Below are 18,960 nucleotides of genomic sequence, written 5' to 3'. Positions count from 1 at the left end.
GAGGGTTACGCATTTAATTGGAGCTGTACTGCGTATGTGCGCGGCGATCGCAATAAATTATAGATCTCGCGCGTCGACCTCTTGAAAGAAGGAAAATCCATGAAAATCGGAGACGATCCGGTAGTAAGGCCGTATGCGCGTATTATATGGAGTGACAAAATTTATACATGTATATCAGCTGTGCGCCGTGGGAGATCGTTGGCTCGGAGGGCGACTGTGTCCGATACATTTATCACGCAAGCTCGAGCGTAAAGAGTTTCGATTCAATTTGAATTAAATCTGATTGGTGCATCCATGCATTGTATACGCGATTCTCGCGTAAATGTGCTGAGAATTTTGACCCTGCGGACGGTATCTTTTTTTGTAACTAATAAAATAGTCACAATGCAAAAAAGGCTGACGCGTGGTCGCGAGCTTATATAGAGCGCTGCGCAGACGAGTGCAGCACTATATGTTTGCCCGCTTTTCGCGTCCAGGCGACTTTTACCGCTTTAATGTCCAAAGCGGTACACCGCGTACACGTGTGCGTATAACGTGTAAGTGCGCTGCGCGGAGACGCATATTGCGCGAGTGAGGTACGAATTGAAACGAGATTCATTGGACAAAGTGTCCCCGAGAGCTTACGAATTTTTTCGTCGCCTTTTTGCAACGACTTACAACTAAATATACAGCAAATGTACAGCAAATGTAATTCAACGCCGGTCGACTACGATGACGACGATGATAATAATCGTTAACCCTAGACTCGATCGCGGTTTCTTTGTAATGTTATTAATCGAGTCTGAGTATCTTTTCTCTCGCACACACGACGTATCTGCACGCTATATGGCTAATAAAAAGTCACCTCGCGTACACACACATATTCCAATTGTAAACTCGGATTTGCCGATCCGTGAGCTTGAAGCTCGCTCGCTCGCACGCGACGCGTCACATAACAGTAGCTCGAAAACATATAAGTATAATACAGGTGGAATATAGAGCGATTTGATTTACGAGCGCCAACAGATATACATGTATAAAAACACGGCATATAGCGGTTAAGCCGCATGGGATACACATGTACTATGTACGGGCCGTGTGAGCCACGACGATGATGCAATTGATGCCATTCTCAAGTGCACCGAGTACACACACACACACATGTAATCAAGGCCGCCTCGCGCAGATCGCGAGGATCGCTTACCGAACAGCAGCTGCCAGCAGCTGACAAGTTCAAGTTTCGAGAGTCGCATCGAGCGCGCATCAATAATTGATGGACGCTCACAGTGCTGCTTGACGTACAAATTATTCAAACTGTCAGCGTGCGTGCACGGACGACGCAGTATCTTTCACACGTGCGCAGTCGAGAATGCGATCGCTGTTTAATCGAGAGCGCGCAACACATGCCCACGTGACAGATCGCGATCGTTCTCAAAGTATACACGTACGGAAGCTCCGACGTATTATGAAGCGTTACGGCTCTGTTATACAGTGCGCAGTCTGTATACATTACAATATGTCTGCTCGAGCTTGGACAAGCCTCTATATATGCACCGAACGGACAATGTATGTGCGTGTGTGTGTATATATGCACACGTCGAGTTCTTTACGATGCAATTAATGCCCCGGCGCCGTAATAATTAATGGCGCGCTGCTGCTGCAGCCGGGTTACTTCCGCAGGTATACATCTATAACACAATATATATAGGAGCTCTCAGTTGTGTATACGCGTGGCTAGACGTATACAGAAGTACAATCTATATTATATGCATTGGCGCGTAGACACACACACGTATACAGGCCGCGATGTATAAAGTGAGAATCACGCGTACGCCGAATGCTCTCGCACCGACAGTGTTGAGCGCGAATACGCGAAACTCGCCGCGCTAGATGATTTAGCGTTTATTCCTATTTATTACCAATCATGGATGAAGTTGCTTGATAGACGCACGCGTTGACGTATACGTCCGGTTTAACGATCGACTGACTTATAGTCCACCTTGGCGCAATTGATCGCAAAGCTGGGAAAAACCAAGACAATGGAGTCTTTCATTATCCGTCTGTCTTCGCGACTATTGACTCGCGCTCGTAAATTTTATTGACTAATTTTATGTCTCGACGCTTATGCATGCGAACGTAATGTAAATATAAAAGCTTTTAGACAGGCTATAGAGTATTACGAGCTTCTGTGTGGCTCAGACTTGCATTGCTTTTCGAATACAGCTGTGTAACAGCAACGACAAATATTTGACAAAATCCTTTAACGCCACATAATATACACACACACATGCACATAAGACGACTGCGTTAATTGTTACCGCATGAGATATATATATGTACATTGCCAACGAGCCAGGCTATATACGATATACAAGCTCCAGCTCGACTCCCAAGTGTATACCGTTACATACAGCTGTGGCGTGTGCAGTTGTTACTCTAGCTCTGATACTCGAATGCAACACAGTAGAGAAGCAGAAGCAACAGTCGAGAGAGATCTCGGCTCTTTGTTTTCTTCGATTAGTCCGCGAACGTCGTGACATGAATTCATTTGCGCCAGGCGCGCAAGCAGTGTCGCTCGGGGCAAGGACCTCTATATACCGACTGTGCAGGACGTCCTCGTGCGAACGTATATAGGCAACACGTATACGTAATGTCCACTCTGATTATACTATATGTGGGCATCGTTGCGCGCACACACTCCAGTACAGTCCCTTACGTACGTGTTAATGCACGACCCCCCCTTTCCTTCGAGGTTAATCGAGGCAGATGCTCGAGTACATTAGGTAAATTATTATCGGCGCGCGGACTCTCCGCAATGATATAATCTCATTGTATTAGCGGGTGGCCGCACACACCCACGCACACCGATTGCCGATCATATATTTCTTGTGTATGATAATGAACTGGTATTAGTACCTTCGCCAATTTTTCTTCGGCTCTCGACACTCGATTTGTTTCACGCGCTACTATACTGCTGTTGTGTACCAAATGCGTTACTTGGATTAAACACTTCACACGTCGATCGCGCGCCCAACGAGAGCTTCAGGATTCGGAGAGAGAGAGAGAATTAAGAGGAAAAAGCAAGACGAGATTACGTCGAGAATAGAACGCTATAATATGTACTAGCAGCGCAGCGTCGACGTACACGTATTACTAAAGAACAAAGACCTCGAATACGAATATGTATAATTAAATATTTATGCATCCCATACCCCTCTGTTCTCTACGATATGTATGCGCTCTTCTATATAACGTGCATGTATACGGGCTGGCGAGATCTCTCGCTCTGTCTCTCTCTTTCTTGTCCTTTTTTGACCCCCTTCGAATCCTTTTCCATCCAAGTGCATCCCCCTTTTTCTCTCTGATACGAGCGCATTGCGCGCCTCTTGAACCCTTCATCTGCGGCGTAGATTACGCGTAAGAGCGAGAGATTGCGTGTATGCAGTATATGTGGGGGTCGAAAAGAAGAGATTCGAGTGCTGCTGCTGCGCTAATTCAATGAATGCGTTCGAGTAGGCTTCGAGTGTAGCGAAACGAAATTTCGAATCGCGCGCCTATGTACCATACGATTTCCACGTAAGCTCGTGTTTTTCATATGGCTATATATTATATACGTATCGATATCTATAATTTAGCGATCGTTTAGTGACCGTTAGAAAAATTATTCACGATGAGATAATTATTACTCGCCACGCGCAAATTTTAACGTTTACATTTTAAGAGGGCAACACAATTTGCTACTGCTTGAACGTATCGGAAAGCAGCCTGCGGAAATTGGAGTACGTATACGCGCGTAATGCACTTGTGTGTGTGCATTATACACATCGAGTTCGAACGATCAGCTGGCAGAAATTATACCCTAGTTATTGCGATATAAAAGCCGAATGATCGCGTTTTAAGTTGGCACTCGAGTGAAAGAGCCCGCGTACATATCCTATCTCTCTGCATAAATACAACTCTCGAGTCTATAAGAATATTTTTTTTACTAGGCATAATCACAGAATGCGCAAAGTGTACATTGGCAACTATCTGCACACACACACACACACATCCTGTGCGCGCACTTGTTTTGAAGTAGAAGAAAACAAAAAGAACGGGGCAAAAAAAAAGTCGAGGATGTAAAGAGCTGGCAAAACGCCTTGTAAGCCGCGTCTCGAACGCTCATTCGCGCATAATATATAGAACTATTTACCGATCTTCATCCTGTGTGCTACGAGATCAGATACGTCGATCGGCGCTGCGCAATTTTATTCCTTGAGTAATTGCGCCTTAACGAGGCGGAAGATTCAAAATAGAAAACGTATACGCACGTGAGCTCGCGTAACCCGTTTCAGAGATCGACGAATTTATAAGCGCAGCGCTGGTTCACGTTTCAATTGAAAATACGTATATCTCTCTTACTTCGTTTTCGTGATGCACGATCGCAAGCACAAATCATTCCCGCCGTGTCGTTTATTTTGTCTCGAGGGCTCGCGCGAGCTTCTGTTAAGAAAGTAAACTTTCAACCGGAACCTTTTTTTTTAGAATAGTCGATAGATCATCAAGTGCCTAGACCTCAAAGTGTCAACGCAGTTATTAAACGATTGAGTACACGAGGTACTTATGTCGGTGTGATTGAATACGCGAGAAGAGAGAGAGAGAGAGGGAGAGTTACGCGTTTCGGTGTCAATTTTAAATATTAATAAATCATCGCAAGCTCCGAGGCTCGAGCTGCTGCTGCACCGGCAGACGCACTTATAGACACATACACACACACGTATACGCACACACACTCAGCATGCACGAATTAACGTTGGAATGCATTCAAAGCTCTTTCACGATGACGATTACCCATGTGCCGAGAGAGAGAGTAAGCGCAGAGCCGTCAATCATCGTTGCCTCTCGAGGTGTATTGATCATATTTCTTTGACAAGCTCGCTACGCGCGATGCAGCTCGACGCCCGGAGTTCAGTCAACTTTCGGGGGATAATACAAGCTCCGGAATTTCGCGTACGCGAAGCTCATCTCGATTTCGATTTGAACTTCTTTCTTCTTTTTTTTTATAGAAATGGAAAATGTTGACAACGTGTGCAAAAACTCACCTTCGATGCAGCAAAGCACGAGCAAGCCGATCAGCATGTAGTGACGCATCTTGTCGATTTCGTTTATCCTTCCGTGGGATAGAAACGTGTAGCGGAGTAGATCAAGCGAGCCGCGCAGCGCGCCGTTCGCTATTCCGTCGAGCCACCGAGAATTTTCGGCGATATCAGCACGATTATTATTTTATTATTATTGCAACGATAATAATAAGGTCACTGCGGGTGCCCCGCCGACTATATAGCGTGTGCGCGCGTGTGTGTGTAGACCGTCGACGCCGGGACTCTCGACTCGAGCGACGTCCGGAAGTGACCGATTCTCTCGGTTTATAGGAGCTTGACGATCGCGCGCGACTACGTAACTTCGGCCGACAGACTGAGAGATAGGAAGAGAGAAAGAAAGGAAGAAAGAGTGAAAAAGAGAGAGAGAGAGGAAGAAAAAGGCAGTAACCGCTCGACGGCCGACTAACGCCCGAGAGAGCTTTGAAAATCGGCGTTAACAGCGTTAAAAGAGAAGAGCACTGATAAGGCTTAGAAAAAAAAAAGTAGAGGTAAAGAGAGGAGAGAAAGAGAGATGGAAAAAATAGAGCAGACAGAGGAGAGAGAAAGAGAGAGAGAGAAAAAGGTACACTGCACACGGTGGGAAGAGAGAGAAAAGAGTTTAAAGCTCAGAGCTTGGGCAGTTTGATTTTTTTTTTCGTCGAAAAGTCGGCGCGCACAAGGCCCTCGCTCTACGACCTCCTGCGTCCTTCGAGGTCCACGAACGACTGAGATATGTTCGGGCGGCCGGTCTGCTTGCCGGCTGACTCTGTCTATACGGGCACACTCTCTCGCACACCCGCCCCGCTGTTGCTGTGCGGCTGCTACTGCTGCTGCTGCTGCTGCTGCTGCTGTTTCTGCCTGGCTGCTGCCAATGCTTCCCTTACTCCTCTCTTTCTATCTATCTCTCTCTTACACGCCTGTGTGCTCTCTCTCTCTCTCTCTCTCTCTTCTGTGTACTTTCTATAGACACACTCCCCGCTGAAATGCAGCGATCATGTCGATACAAACACACAGACACACATACGCGCGGCAGTAAAGCAGTAAATACATATACAGTATGTATAATGGTCACACACAATGCAAACTGTCGTCGTGCATGCTCTCATTTCCACTTGGCGATCGTACTATATGTGTCTTTTTACACTGGCAAAGAAAGAGAAAGAGAGAAAGACTAAATCAGAATTTGTATACGATAATGTAATTGTACACATGTGTCGCGAAATGTCCACATGGCTGCTAGTCTACACGAGCACTTGATTACTTCAAAAAGGTAAGTATACGAGTTATACGCTACTTCAACGACGCTTCAAGATTCTTAGCTTGTACAATAGTCAAGTAGGGACGAGAAAACGAACAAAAACTTCAAAAGATTTATTTGCAAGGATGTTCTTCGCTCGTTCGAAAGTATGACGTTTCTCAGCCTCCATTTGAAATAATTAGAAACTTTTGACAATAATTTTCAAATTTTCTCTCCGTGTAAGCTTGTTATTATTTGACATGAAGCACTCGCGGCACAAATCCATACATCTTGCATAGGAGATAAAAATGAGCTGTTATTTTTGGAACAACATTTTTTTTTCACCAACTCTCCGAGTGTCTTTTCACTGCAAAATGGTCCCTTAAAAAATAATGAATGCGACGAGTGCGATGCGCACGCAGTATTCACCGTTACACACGCGAGCAGTGCATAAAGCACATTTTATTGACAAACCAGGCGAAAAATTGCCCGAGCTTGTACGTACCGGGTTAAAAATGTAATAATATATCGGTGTATAATATCGGATATTGGATATGGATCTGGTGTGCACGTCCAAGTGCGATGATCCCGCTCGTGGTTATTTTCTCACTGCGCGCAAAATATTAATTGAATATTTGTCGAAACTGATCGGTAAATCGTTCACGTCGTAGTAGTGTCGGCGTCGGCGGTCCCTCTGATACCCTGACACGACCGATCGTTTCGAAGTGAATGCGATCGCTGTACTGCGAGAGAGGCGGACGAGCGAATTTTGGAATCGATCGGGGAAATATAGAGGAAGAAATTGGTCAAAAAAGTATCGGAGCGAAAAGACGGCTTAACGGGCGACGGGTATATAAAAATTCAATTTAACAAAGTGACCTGGAAACACGATTGATTCGATGTACAGTTTGATGTGACTATGCGCTTTTTTTTCTCTCTCTCTCTCTTTCTCTCTTCCTTCGATCTATATAACGTTACATCACCACAAGTGCCAGGCTTCTTTTCTGCTTCTTTTTCTTCTGCAACTCGAAATATAACATGAGACAGACGTAATTTTTTTTCGATCGATTTCCTGGGTACAAAAATTATTTTAATAGAATCGTTAATTTGTTGACTCGTTGTTGAGTGCATCGTGTACAAGTAGGTAAACATATAATCTTATTGCTTGTAAAAATAATAAATCTATTCCAAAATGATTAGAAAAAGAAAGATAGAGAGGTAGATAGAGAGAGAGAAAAAAATCCCTTTCTCTTTCCTTGCATGAAATATGGAACACTGCTGGAGGCGTCCTCTCATAAGCTTCCGCCTACACCTGCAATCAGTACGATATTCAGCGTGTATATTAACGTGTAACAAGCATTAAACACTGTGAAAAATGTGTGCTCTGCCAATTATCGGCTGGAGAAACGCCACTTGATTAAAAAGAGAGAGAGAGAGAAAAAAAAGGATAAGAAGCAATAGGAAGACGTCGAGTCCGCTTCTGCGGGATATCGCGCGCGATATGTGAACATGGAATTAGCTGCGTGCGATCATACACATGCAGTATAGGTTCTTGGCCTAGATATATCCTGACGAGGCAGGAGAGCTTCAAAGGAGGCTAGGCTGTAGTATTCGCCAGAGTCTCTTTAATAACTCTCTCGCACTAGAGCCTAGGCAGCAGCGCGCAAACATAGATATATACGTCGTAATAATAATCGTTTCTCTTATTTTGTGGGCGAATGTCACTTAAACTGACGAACGCACCGACAAACTTCTTTTTTTTTGTCAATATACTGTCTCCTGCTGTATAGCCAATCTACGGTATTAGGATTAACTTAGTTAGCACTATCTTGGACGATTTATCCGCGCGTTGATTGAGCTTTTTGCTTCGTAATTAACGATCGACTTGTCGTTTGAAATGTTGACAGTCAAGTTCATTCGGTCTCGATCGTAAACACAGCTCGTCTACTTTTGTTGACTCTTTTTATTTTTTATTCTTGTCAACCATGACTTGACAGCTACATTATTTCAAATAGCCTTAAGTATAATAAGCATACGGATATAATACGTAAAAATTGGTATACGTTCGGTTCACATACCACAAATAGATAATTCGATCGATTGGGCATTTACCGATTTCACTCAGGTAATTTAGTCGTTATCACACGTGATCAAACGTTGTGCACTCGATATAGAAACAATGCTATCGCGTTGCAAAATTTGAAATGAACCATTATCTCGTAGCAAGTGCGCATGCACCAGCTTAAAAGTTAGCCGGGGCGATAAGCAATCTCAATGTTCAACGTCAAACGTAAATAATTACCAACTATTTGAAAAAAACCTTCTTCCTTGTAACAAAGGCTTTCACTGACCGCAACGTTGCCTTATAGGCTGTATAGTAGCATGCGAATATAATCCATGTCACATGTCCTGGCGTTTAGACAACAGATGCAATTTGTTTTAAATCCCAAATTGCCAATATCACGTTTAATATCCTGAAGAGACAAATTAACCGAAATAGGTTAATCGCAAAAGCTCAATTCCTGGATTTTGGGGTTGATTCAGGGATATCTATAACCATAGATCATATAGTACTTTATAAATATCCAAAATTTAATTTGCATAGTAAGTTATGCTTCCACAGTCGAAAACATACGTTAAGGTTATTGTAAAACTTCACACTTATAATTCCAAGCTTTCGTTAATACGTCGTTCCAAACGTGTCTGAATTGTTGGTAATTTTCATCGAGCCTTCGTACGTGCATAAACAAAAGCAAAATGTTCAGAGGAAAAAAACAGTCGTATATGGGTTCGCTAATTTTCTCACGCATCCAGCATAACTGTATACACTTTCCTGCCGATACAAATACGATCTTCTTATTTTTCTTTATGTTTTTTTGCCTCTCCAGGCTCGCGCGCGTGTGACTCATACATCTTGTTTATGTGTCGGAGGGCTTAATTTTCGTTTACGCGAAACATAATAACCATTATGCAATCAGAGGACGGTGGCGTGCGTATGCCGTACGTACTCGTATGGTGTGCGGTTTTACGGCAATTTGAACATCGAAAAATCGCGCTGCGCGCGCGTGTTCGTGCGTAAAAAATAACAGGTTTTTACGCGCTACGACGGCGACGACTCCGCGCGAGCACGCATCAAGTGCATTTTTTTAAATCTTTATAATGAGCCGCACAAGTCCGCGCAGTAAACGCTACATATCTCATTTATAGCACGAAAAATCAAATAGCGTGCGGACTGCACGCTCTCATCGTATAGTAATACTTATATTTGTGGCTCGAATTTCGAGCAGGAAACATCTGGAATGACACTAAAATTCTTTACGGCGTTGAAAAGATATTTAATCAGCTATACGCGTATACAAACAAGCTTAGTAGAGAAGGTAAACAAACACGCGCAAGCCTTTTTTTAATAATCGTCTCGGACTCTTTAATTAACCTTTTACGCCGCATTTGAATAATAGTGTGTACTCAAGCGACATAGGTTCGAGCATTTTAGCTTACTCCTATAATTTTATTTGTACACAAGCGCAGTGGAAAAATAGAGATCGCGGCAATAGTTATGCGTCGTGGGTTTTCATTTGTTTGTCAAAAGGCCGGCCTTGAACGATTATGAATGAGTTTACATGAAACTGTCATCCGTTCGTTCTCTCTGCGCCAACATCAGTTGCAGCGAACGAAATCTTTTGGAAATTCACAAACTTTTGACTCGAGCTTAACAGTTTCGAAAATCAGCAGCAGTGAAAAGAATAGAACATCGCAGCGAAGCGATAGCGAAAAAAAAGTCCGTGTAATACACCCATGGCATCTGTATTGGCATCTCTAAAACGTGTGTACGTATACCAACGCACATTTCTCTCTCGACTCGAAGGAGTGTGAGAACGTAAACACAGGTATTATCGGTGCTTTTGACCTATACACACAGAGTCCGTACACTGCAATTTCCAATTCTATGGGTCGACGCAGAAAAAAAGTCGTTTTTCTCGCGTATATACCCGTCCGTCTGTCTATCTCTCTCTCTACTTCTGTCCATACACTCCTTTCTCCATTATAGTTTGTAGCACTCGGTGGCTCGCTCGCACGCGGCGAGATGCCAAAAATGCCCCATAGAAAGTGTGTGGCGCGGTTATGTGCAATCGCGGCAATCGGATGTAAATACACGTACGTATCGCATACGTACATATATAGTACACATACACGCTGAACCCAAAAGTAGGAAATATGTTGCTGGAAAGAATAATCTGCGCAGGTTATACTTTTAAAAAGTGTAACCAGCGTAGATTATACTTTTTGTAACATCGTCCATCACAGAAAAGAGTAATCTGCGTGGATTATACTTTTGAAAAGAGTAACCTGCGTGAATTATACTTTTTCGAAAAGTGTACTTCATCCTAAAGTATAATCGTCACGAATTATACTTTTAAAAAGTTGAAACTGCGTAGATTATACTTTTTCTAAAATCGTCGTTTTCAAAAAAGTGTAATCTGCGCGGATTATACTTTTTTGAAAAGTATAATTCATCCCAAAGTATAATCGTCACGAATTATACTTTTGAAAAGTTGAAACTGCGTAGATTATACTTTTTCTAAAATCGTCGTTTTCAAAAAAGTGTAATCTGCGCGGATTATACTTTTTTGAAAAGTATAATTCATCCCAAAGTAAAATCGTCACAAATTGTACTTTTCAAAAGTTTTTTCAGCCGAGATTATACTTTGGCGCAAATTGTACTTTGTGAAAAAGTAAAATCTACGCAGGTTACTCTTTTTCAGTACCGACCCATTAAAAATATCTTTGTGCATCAAGGTTGCCTATTCAGTGTACCAGATATGAATGTATTCCTGGCGACAACTGTTCCCTATAAACTCGAGGTTTTTTATTCATACTTAAATTTCATTGTAATAGACTTAAAATTCCGATTATGAAATTTGAAAATGGAAAATCGCATTTTTACCATTACAACAAGAACTTACATCTTCTTGATACAAGATAAGTTTTCTTTGTAGAGATTTGAAAATTTACTAGTTTGTGTAAAGTTGTTTGTTGGACTTCGTACTACAATTTTATGATAATAGTGACAATCCAGGTTTAAATTTGAAAATGGAAAATTTGATTTTTTATTTTTACGAGAAGAAATTGTACTTTTTGTTGAAAAATAAAATGTTTTCATTGTAAGAGTCTGAAATTTCATAAGCTTGTGTAGTGTGGTTTTTTGGAATTCATGCTAACATTTCATCATTATGGATTGAAAATTTTGGATTTCTTATAAAATAACCAAAATCGTGGTAATTCTTTTATCAAAATATTATGAAGCAGCAAGTATGGCAGTCTGATCCGGGCAAGTAGAGTCATAAGTAAAGTTTTTTTACAAATCACTATTGCCTTTGCATGGTCGAGAGTATCATTTCACCACTACATGATTTATTATTGAATTAATGTTAACAATCATATAATTAATTATTGAATCATTTTATCACAAACCTTAGATTTATATTTTGAGGGAAAAAAATTTTAGTTTGCTTGAAAACTTGTCGGAATGTATTTGATTTCATTACTATCATAGCTAAGTAATTGATCATTGACGGTTTGACATTAGAAATATCATAAATGAGAGAGAGAGAGAGAGAGAGAGAGAGAGAGAGAGAGAGAGAGAGAGAGAGAGAGAGAGAGAGAGAGAGAGAGAGAGAGAGAGAGAGAGAGAGAGAGAGAGAGAGAGAGAGAGAGAGAGAGAGAGAGAGAGAGAGAGAGAGAGAGAGAGAGAGAGAGAGAGAGAGAGAGAGAGAGAGAGAGAGAGAGAGAGAGAGAGAGAGAGAGAGAGAGAGAGAGAGAGAGAGAGAGAGAGAGAGAGAGAGAGAGAGAGAGAGAGAGAGAGAGAGAGAGAGAGAGAGAGAGAGAGAGAGAGAGAGAGAGAGAGAGAGAGAGAGAGAGAGAGAGAGAGAGAGAGAGAGAGAGAGAGAGAGAGAGAGAGAGAGAGAGAGAGAGAGAGAGAGAGAGAGAGAGAGAGAGAGAGAGAGAGAGAGAGAGAGAGAGAGAGAGAGAGAGAGAGAGAGAGAGANATCAGACTGCCATACTTGCTGCTTCATAATATTTTGATAAAAGAATTACCACGATTTTGGTTATTTTATAAGAAATCCAAAATTTTCAATCCATAATGATGAAATGTTAGCATGAATTCCAAAAAACCACACTACACAAGCTTATGAAATTTCAGACTCTTACAATGAAAACATTTTATTTTTCAACAAAAAGTACAATTTCTTCTCGTAAAAATAAAAAATCAAATTTTCCATTTTCAAAGTTAAACCTGGATTGTCACTATTATCATAAAATTGTAGTACGAAGTCCAACAAACAACTTTACACAAACTAGTAAATTTTCAAATCTCTACAAAGAAAACTTATCTTGTATCAAGAAGATGTAAGTTCTTGTTGTAATGGTAAAAATGCGATTTTCCATTTTCAAATTTCATAATCGGAATTTTAAGTCTATTACAATGAAATTTAAGTATGAATAAAAAACCTCGAGTTTATAGGGAACAGTTGTCGCCAGGAATACATTCATATCTGGTACACTGAATAGGCAACCTTGATGCACAAAGATATTTTTAATGGGTCGGTACTGAAAAAGAGTAACCTGCGTAGATTTTACTTTTTCACAAAGTACAATTTGCGCCAAAGTATAATCTCGGCTGAAAAAACTTTTGAAAAGTACAATTTGTGACGATTTTACTTTGGGATGAATTATACTTTTCAAAAAAGTATAATCCGCGCAGATTACACTTTTTTGAAAACGACGATTTTAGAAAAAGTATAATCTACGCAGTTTCAACTTTTTAAAAGTATAATTCGTGACGATTATACTTTAGGATGAAGTACACTTTTCGAAAAAGTATAATTCATGCAGGTTACTCTTTTCAAAAGTATAATCCACGCAGATTACTCTTTTCTGTGATGGACGATGTTACAAAAAGTATAATCTACGCTGGTTACACTTTTTAAAAGTATAACCTGCGCAGATTATTCTTTCCAGCAACATATTTCCTACTTTTGGGTTTAGCGTGTAGGTATACATAGTAGCAGCGGCTTTCGAGTGTAGGCTCGCTCGCCGATCTCGCATGCAGGTGTGTACCATTGGGAGTTTGCGTATTCGAATCGGCCTCGATCCAGTCTATAGTAGCCCTTTCGCTCGCTACAACGATCGTCGGAAGCAGCAGCAGCAGCAGCATCGGTCGAAGCTAATACAACGTTGTTGCGTGGGTGGCTGCAGCAGCGGCACGAAATCTGTCGCTACGTCCATTACCCTACTTTTCGCAGGAGAGCTGTATTTGCACGGGTGTCGCGCCTTTACTCGTGTACGTATGCGTGATCTCCGCGCGCAAGACGCGTTTGCATGTTAAAGTCTGCAGCGTGGAAGAAATGGATCGGCGGCGGCGCGGGCAGCGGTGCACCGCAGGTGAAAGTATTTCGAGTTTGTACGTACTCGCCATCGATGCACGGATGCACGGGCAGCAACAAGAAGCGCGTCTTGGAAACAGCTACCCGTGTACCGCAGCAACTATGTACAAGATCGAGTGCAGGCTCCAAATGTGCGTATGTACGGGACGAGTCCACTTTGTCGTGCGATTCTGCATTTTCACTCGTGTTCCGCGCGCACACGCCTTGTTGCACTTGACTCGAGTGCGCGCCACCGAGTAAAAAGTTGCAAAGGAGAAAACCGATGGTGCAGTATATATGGTTGATTCTCTTTGGAATCGAATGGTTGACGAACTATTTTCCGTTCGCGTGAAAAAGTTGGCATTTTTGGGGGATATTATGGTAAAATTATGTTACAACTATCATCCCGTTAAGTGGAGACGATTTTTCAATTTTTGAAAAATACATTATCTCTGAAAAGTTCGGCAGTATTATGAATGTTCTTCGATAAATTCCAAGACTTTTTAGTCCTAGAAACATTTACTCTAAACTCAATCATTTTCATTTAAAAAGTATTTATCTATCTTTTTTGTTATCTGAATTAATAATAACTTTAATCGTCTTTTAAAATCGCATTTTCCAGAAAATAGCAATTTGATCGTTTCGAAAAATTTAGAGTAGTTTCCAACCTCTTCAACACAATAATATTATTTTGAGTCTCCAACACTAGATGGCGAATACTTTCTTTTGCTAATCTGCAAGGGACAGAGTTAAAATAATAGTATAAGTTGCAAGGTCGCAAGCAAAACTTGCTACGGTAGTCTAATAGCACTTGAAAATCTAGCCATAAAATTGGGAGCATATTTTTATCAAAATCAACGATATTTTCGTTTTTGTAGAAAATATTTTTTGTCGAGTCGGTTTCGTGAAGAATCCTTCATATGTACACCGTACCTACACACAACTCCATTCGCACATCATGGCGTATTAACCACATTTACTATCCGTAATGTACTGGTCGCTGCTGCAGCTACACGCGGAGTTGTCAATCACGTTGATTTAAGTGTGTTAAAGGGACAAACACGACACGCGCCCGCACACTTGCATACTTTAAGCAGATTTGACTCATTGTACACATGCGTGTATTTACTCACTTTCGCGCGCGTATATGTGTGCGGGGACTCTATACGTGCTCGTCGCGATGGGGCCTCAAGGCACTGCCCCGACTCTCGCGGTAATAAGTCGTCGCGGCGTCTCGTGTTTATGTACGTATATGTATAGTAGGTTTAAATGGACATATTTACGACTACGCTGCAATGTATTATTTTAACGCACTTGGCACGGGCTTCTCTCTCTCTCTCTCTCTCTCTGCGACACGTGTATACACACACTCTTGCTCATCTCTTGTAGTGTTAGCCGGTGAAAATATTAAATTTGCTCAAGAGAGAAAGGATGTACGTACAAGTATCCATGTAATTACTATTCAGAGAATTTTTTTTTCTTTCGTTCGCGACCGATCGAACGATCCAAAGAGAAGAAAACAAAGAAGAAAAGTATAAATAAGCGGAAGAGAATGACTTTATCGCAGTAAGTAGGACTCCGTACGTATAGCTCAAATGTTCAGTTGCGGAAAAGGTGCGATCGCGGGCTAGCTATTAGACACGTATGTGTGTGTGTCTTTAACGTATCGGCGCGCGATGCGGCGCAGATTTATCTTGCCATTGTGCCATTATACACGCAATATAATTGTATTGTGTTTTTGTTGTATTCTTCGCGAATATTGCGAACTAATCGAGATACGCTGCACAGCTCGAGAGACGCGAATCGCGCGTGTACTTATATGTGTGCCGGAGCAATTGCACATTTTCTAATGCTTTCGAGCTGCAATCAGCACGGCACAAATATCGTGCTGCTGCTGCTGCTATACTACACGCCGCTCATGCGAAGTGAAATTTCATATTTTTTACTTTAATATATTTTTCAATCGCGCGTATAGACGTGGAATAGCGAATCATTATATGGAAAAATTCAATTTAATAATGTACATTTTATTTTATAGTACATTTACTTTCCTTCGACTTTCATTCTCTTTTTCCATGTATCGCACACGCGACTCGTCGCGAATATGAGTTCTTCGTGCACGCATACTGCACACATATCGGTACAACTGGTTCTCGACTTTATGTTCTTCTCTCGCTCGTCTTTTTCGTCGCCAAGCAACTTGGCAATAATATATGGCAAATATATAATATTTAGTAATAAGATGTTTATGGTATTTTATCGCGCGCGCGCACACGCGTATGACAGAGAGACGTCGAGAGAAAGAGAGAAATTTTCGCGAGATTGAACTCAATCTGCTACAACTATGAGTACTCGTACACACACGTGTGCAGTTAAAGTCGCTGCTGCTGCATGTAGAGATTTCGTTGTACGTCAAGCTTCGCGCGATCTCTCGTTGCGGCTAGGAGCTATATTCGATCAAATAGAAATGCCACGCACACATATTTATAAGTATAAAACATCTTTCGCCCCTCGCGAGAGCTATATACGGTGAGGTACGGTGTGTAAGTATAATTTGCGTCCCGAAAACCTGCTCCGCGAGCCACAAGTGAAAATTGCACAGAACCTGCCTCTGTACATGTGGCTCTACACAAGCTCGTTTTAATCCAAATCTCGAACTACTTTCCTTGCGATTCGCTCGTCCAGATTATGATGATCTAAATATAGCCGAGCACGCATACGTACAAGCAAAAGTAACTGCTGCTATATATACAATGCACGTAGATGTATGCTTTAATTGACGCCAATAGATAACCCAAGCTGCTGCTGCTGTTCGAGAGCTATGTATCGGGCGATAAATAATTTCTCTCGGACTGGTGCCGCTGCACTCGAAAGACGACGCGTATATACTGCAAGCTCGAGATCGCTAATTAAAAATTATCACCGCGACGCCGAAGCCGCTGTTGCTGCTGTCCGCTATATAGACACGCGCCTTTTGTACGAAGCATTAGTCGCGCGTAACTATACGTTATAACGTTAGACTTTCGTCGCTGACTTTTCCCTGCCGCGCTTTATGATTTAGTATACGACGATGCTAGGTACGGTATCGTCGAAGCTGTAAGGGCCGCTCATTTTTTATATCATGCGACTGAGAAGTGGTTGCTGCCACCTTGGTATATCCGATGTGCCGGAAATGCGCGCCAACTTTTCGCGCGCAATTGGTAGTATATAGGTATGCCCCTGGATCAGCTGAAGCTGCTCGTGAGAAGATGAAGCTCGCGGCCGCCGCTGCTCGAGCTTCGAGTTATTAATGCAACTCTCTCGAGTTGTACGTATTATACGTATCGGATTAACAGCTCTCTGGCCGCGCGCACGCCGAGAGCTCTGAATTATCATCTCCTCCTTTGTCACGCGGAAAAATGAGAGGATCATCCGCGCAGCGCGGCAACACCGAGAGTTTTTCTTTTATTAATGAAACGAGGAAAAAAATGCTCCGCTCTGCTCTCTCTCCCTCTTATTATTATTTTTACACGCTCAAGCTGTTCTGCGAGTATTTATTAATCGACTTAACGTATGTATGCGTATACGCACGCGGGGATATTCCTTTAAATGCGCGCGCGTGTATGCGATTTACTACTTGCACGCGTACACACAGGCGCGCGCACTCAGATGAGCGGCGATGATTAATGAGATTATCTATTCCACATATCAGTTTCACGAGTAAACTTTCGTTCTAATGGAATGCAAAACAAATGAAATAATGACTCGATGATTGATGATATCGCGACGGACCGATCTTGCGCGGGTACAGCCTCGGCAAATCTATACACGTGTACGTATAATATAGTATACGATGATGAGTGCAATTAAATCAATGTACCGCCGAGCGCCGAATGAAAAATTGCCACTCGAGCGGCAGCGGCGAATCGGCGAGTGCGTTCGCGACTTGCGAGTAGCCAACCTCATTTGCAGTGAAATTGATTACATACATAATGCGTATGTAAATCTTTTATGCCTATACGTTGTGCTCGCATATTGCCGATTCTTTGTCCAATTGTATGGACCAAAAATGTTTTTTCGACGATACGATGAGTATTATTTAGATTCGAATTCAGTTGGTACACGTTTTCAGATAGAAAAAATGTAATCCATAATGAAGCTTGAGTATTTTGGTAGCTGATTATCAACATATAATTCCAATCTAATATTAGATTCGATTCAACTTTCATCACACTAAAAAATTCAAAATGCTTCATTGCAGTGTTAAAAAGTAGTCTGTAGATTATTTACAATTGGCCGCTTACCCAGGAATAGACCAGGACAAGGAATCTTTAAAATTTCAATAATAAAAAGCATTAATTTAGGAATTTAGTAAAACAGCCACTTTCCAATTCCTCTCGCCATTAACTACTGATACGACACTTTTAATCACGCGCATCGCACGCACGATCGCGATAATTGCCCATATAAAAGAGAAAGAGAGAAAGAGGAAGACGGGGCGAGCGGAAGCATACAATTTTCTAATTGTGGATCGCTCTGGAGCAAGCCCTCAAGCCAGGCATAATTGAGGTGATAATTATTATGAAATTGCAAGTCGTATTATTATTTGCCTCCGCGGACGGATGAATACGAAGTTGCTGTTGCTGCTTTGCGCCTGTGCTGCAGCTACTGCGGCACTGGCGAGGAGAACACTGTGAGCCTGTTATACAGCGTATATATATGCGCCGCCGCGCGGACTTTCCCATTTCCAGGTCAGTGGGTTAAAAGGCAAGTCCAAGGCCATAGCGCGCGCGTACACATGCACATGCACGTTTATGTATGCTACATGTGGCATGTGTGCGTATGCAACCATAGCCCGGGAGACTGTGTATACCTTCATTTGCCATACAGTCATTTGAATATGCATCAAAGATAAAACTCAAACGAGAGAAACCGAATGGCATGTCTATATGCACGAAATAATGATAGCAGCGTGGCCGCGCACACGCACTTGCGGACAAATGCACGTGCCAAGTATACGTAGGGAGAAACTGCTTTAGAGAGAAAGAAAGAGAGACCACAGACGCGATCGAGTGTGTGCGCGCTTGTACAAGCAGTGAGAAAGTCGACGCCGCGTATCGTATAGGATTGCTGACAAAGAAGCGAATAATCGTGCGGATTGAGCCTCGCGACTTATACAAAGATACGTTGTAAATTTGAGTCAGTCGAACAATGCGCGTATAAG

At 42.1% G+C, this 18,960-nt stretch overlaps 1 protein-coding gene across 1 annotated transcript in view; it reads right to left on the bottom strand.

Annotated features, from left to right (window-relative positions):
- Nucleotides 1-5,853, bottom strand: part of LOC106652231 (agrin) — a 32,665-nt gene extending 26,812 nt beyond the window's left edge. Inside the window, exon 1 of the mRNA XM_014371060.2 lies at nucleotides 5,061-5,853. Within this exon, the coding sequence (XP_014226546.1) occupies nucleotides 5,061-5,109 (49 nt within the window). The 5' untranslated portion in view covers nucleotides 5,110-5,853. The remainder of the gene's footprint in view (nucleotides 1-5,060) is intronic.
- Nucleotides 5,854-18,960: the final 13,107 nt, after the last annotated feature.

This window comes from Trichogramma pretiosum, unplaced genomic scaffold (assembly GCF_000599845.2).
Source record: "Trichogramma pretiosum strain Unisexual culture from Peru unplaced genomic scaffold, Tpre_2.0 scaffold29, whole genome shotgun sequence".
In the NCBI taxonomy this organism is placed as follows: domain Eukaryota; kingdom Metazoa; phylum Arthropoda; class Insecta; order Hymenoptera; family Trichogrammatidae; genus Trichogramma; species Trichogramma pretiosum.
This window is presented reverse-complemented; position numbering and strand designations above follow the sequence as displayed.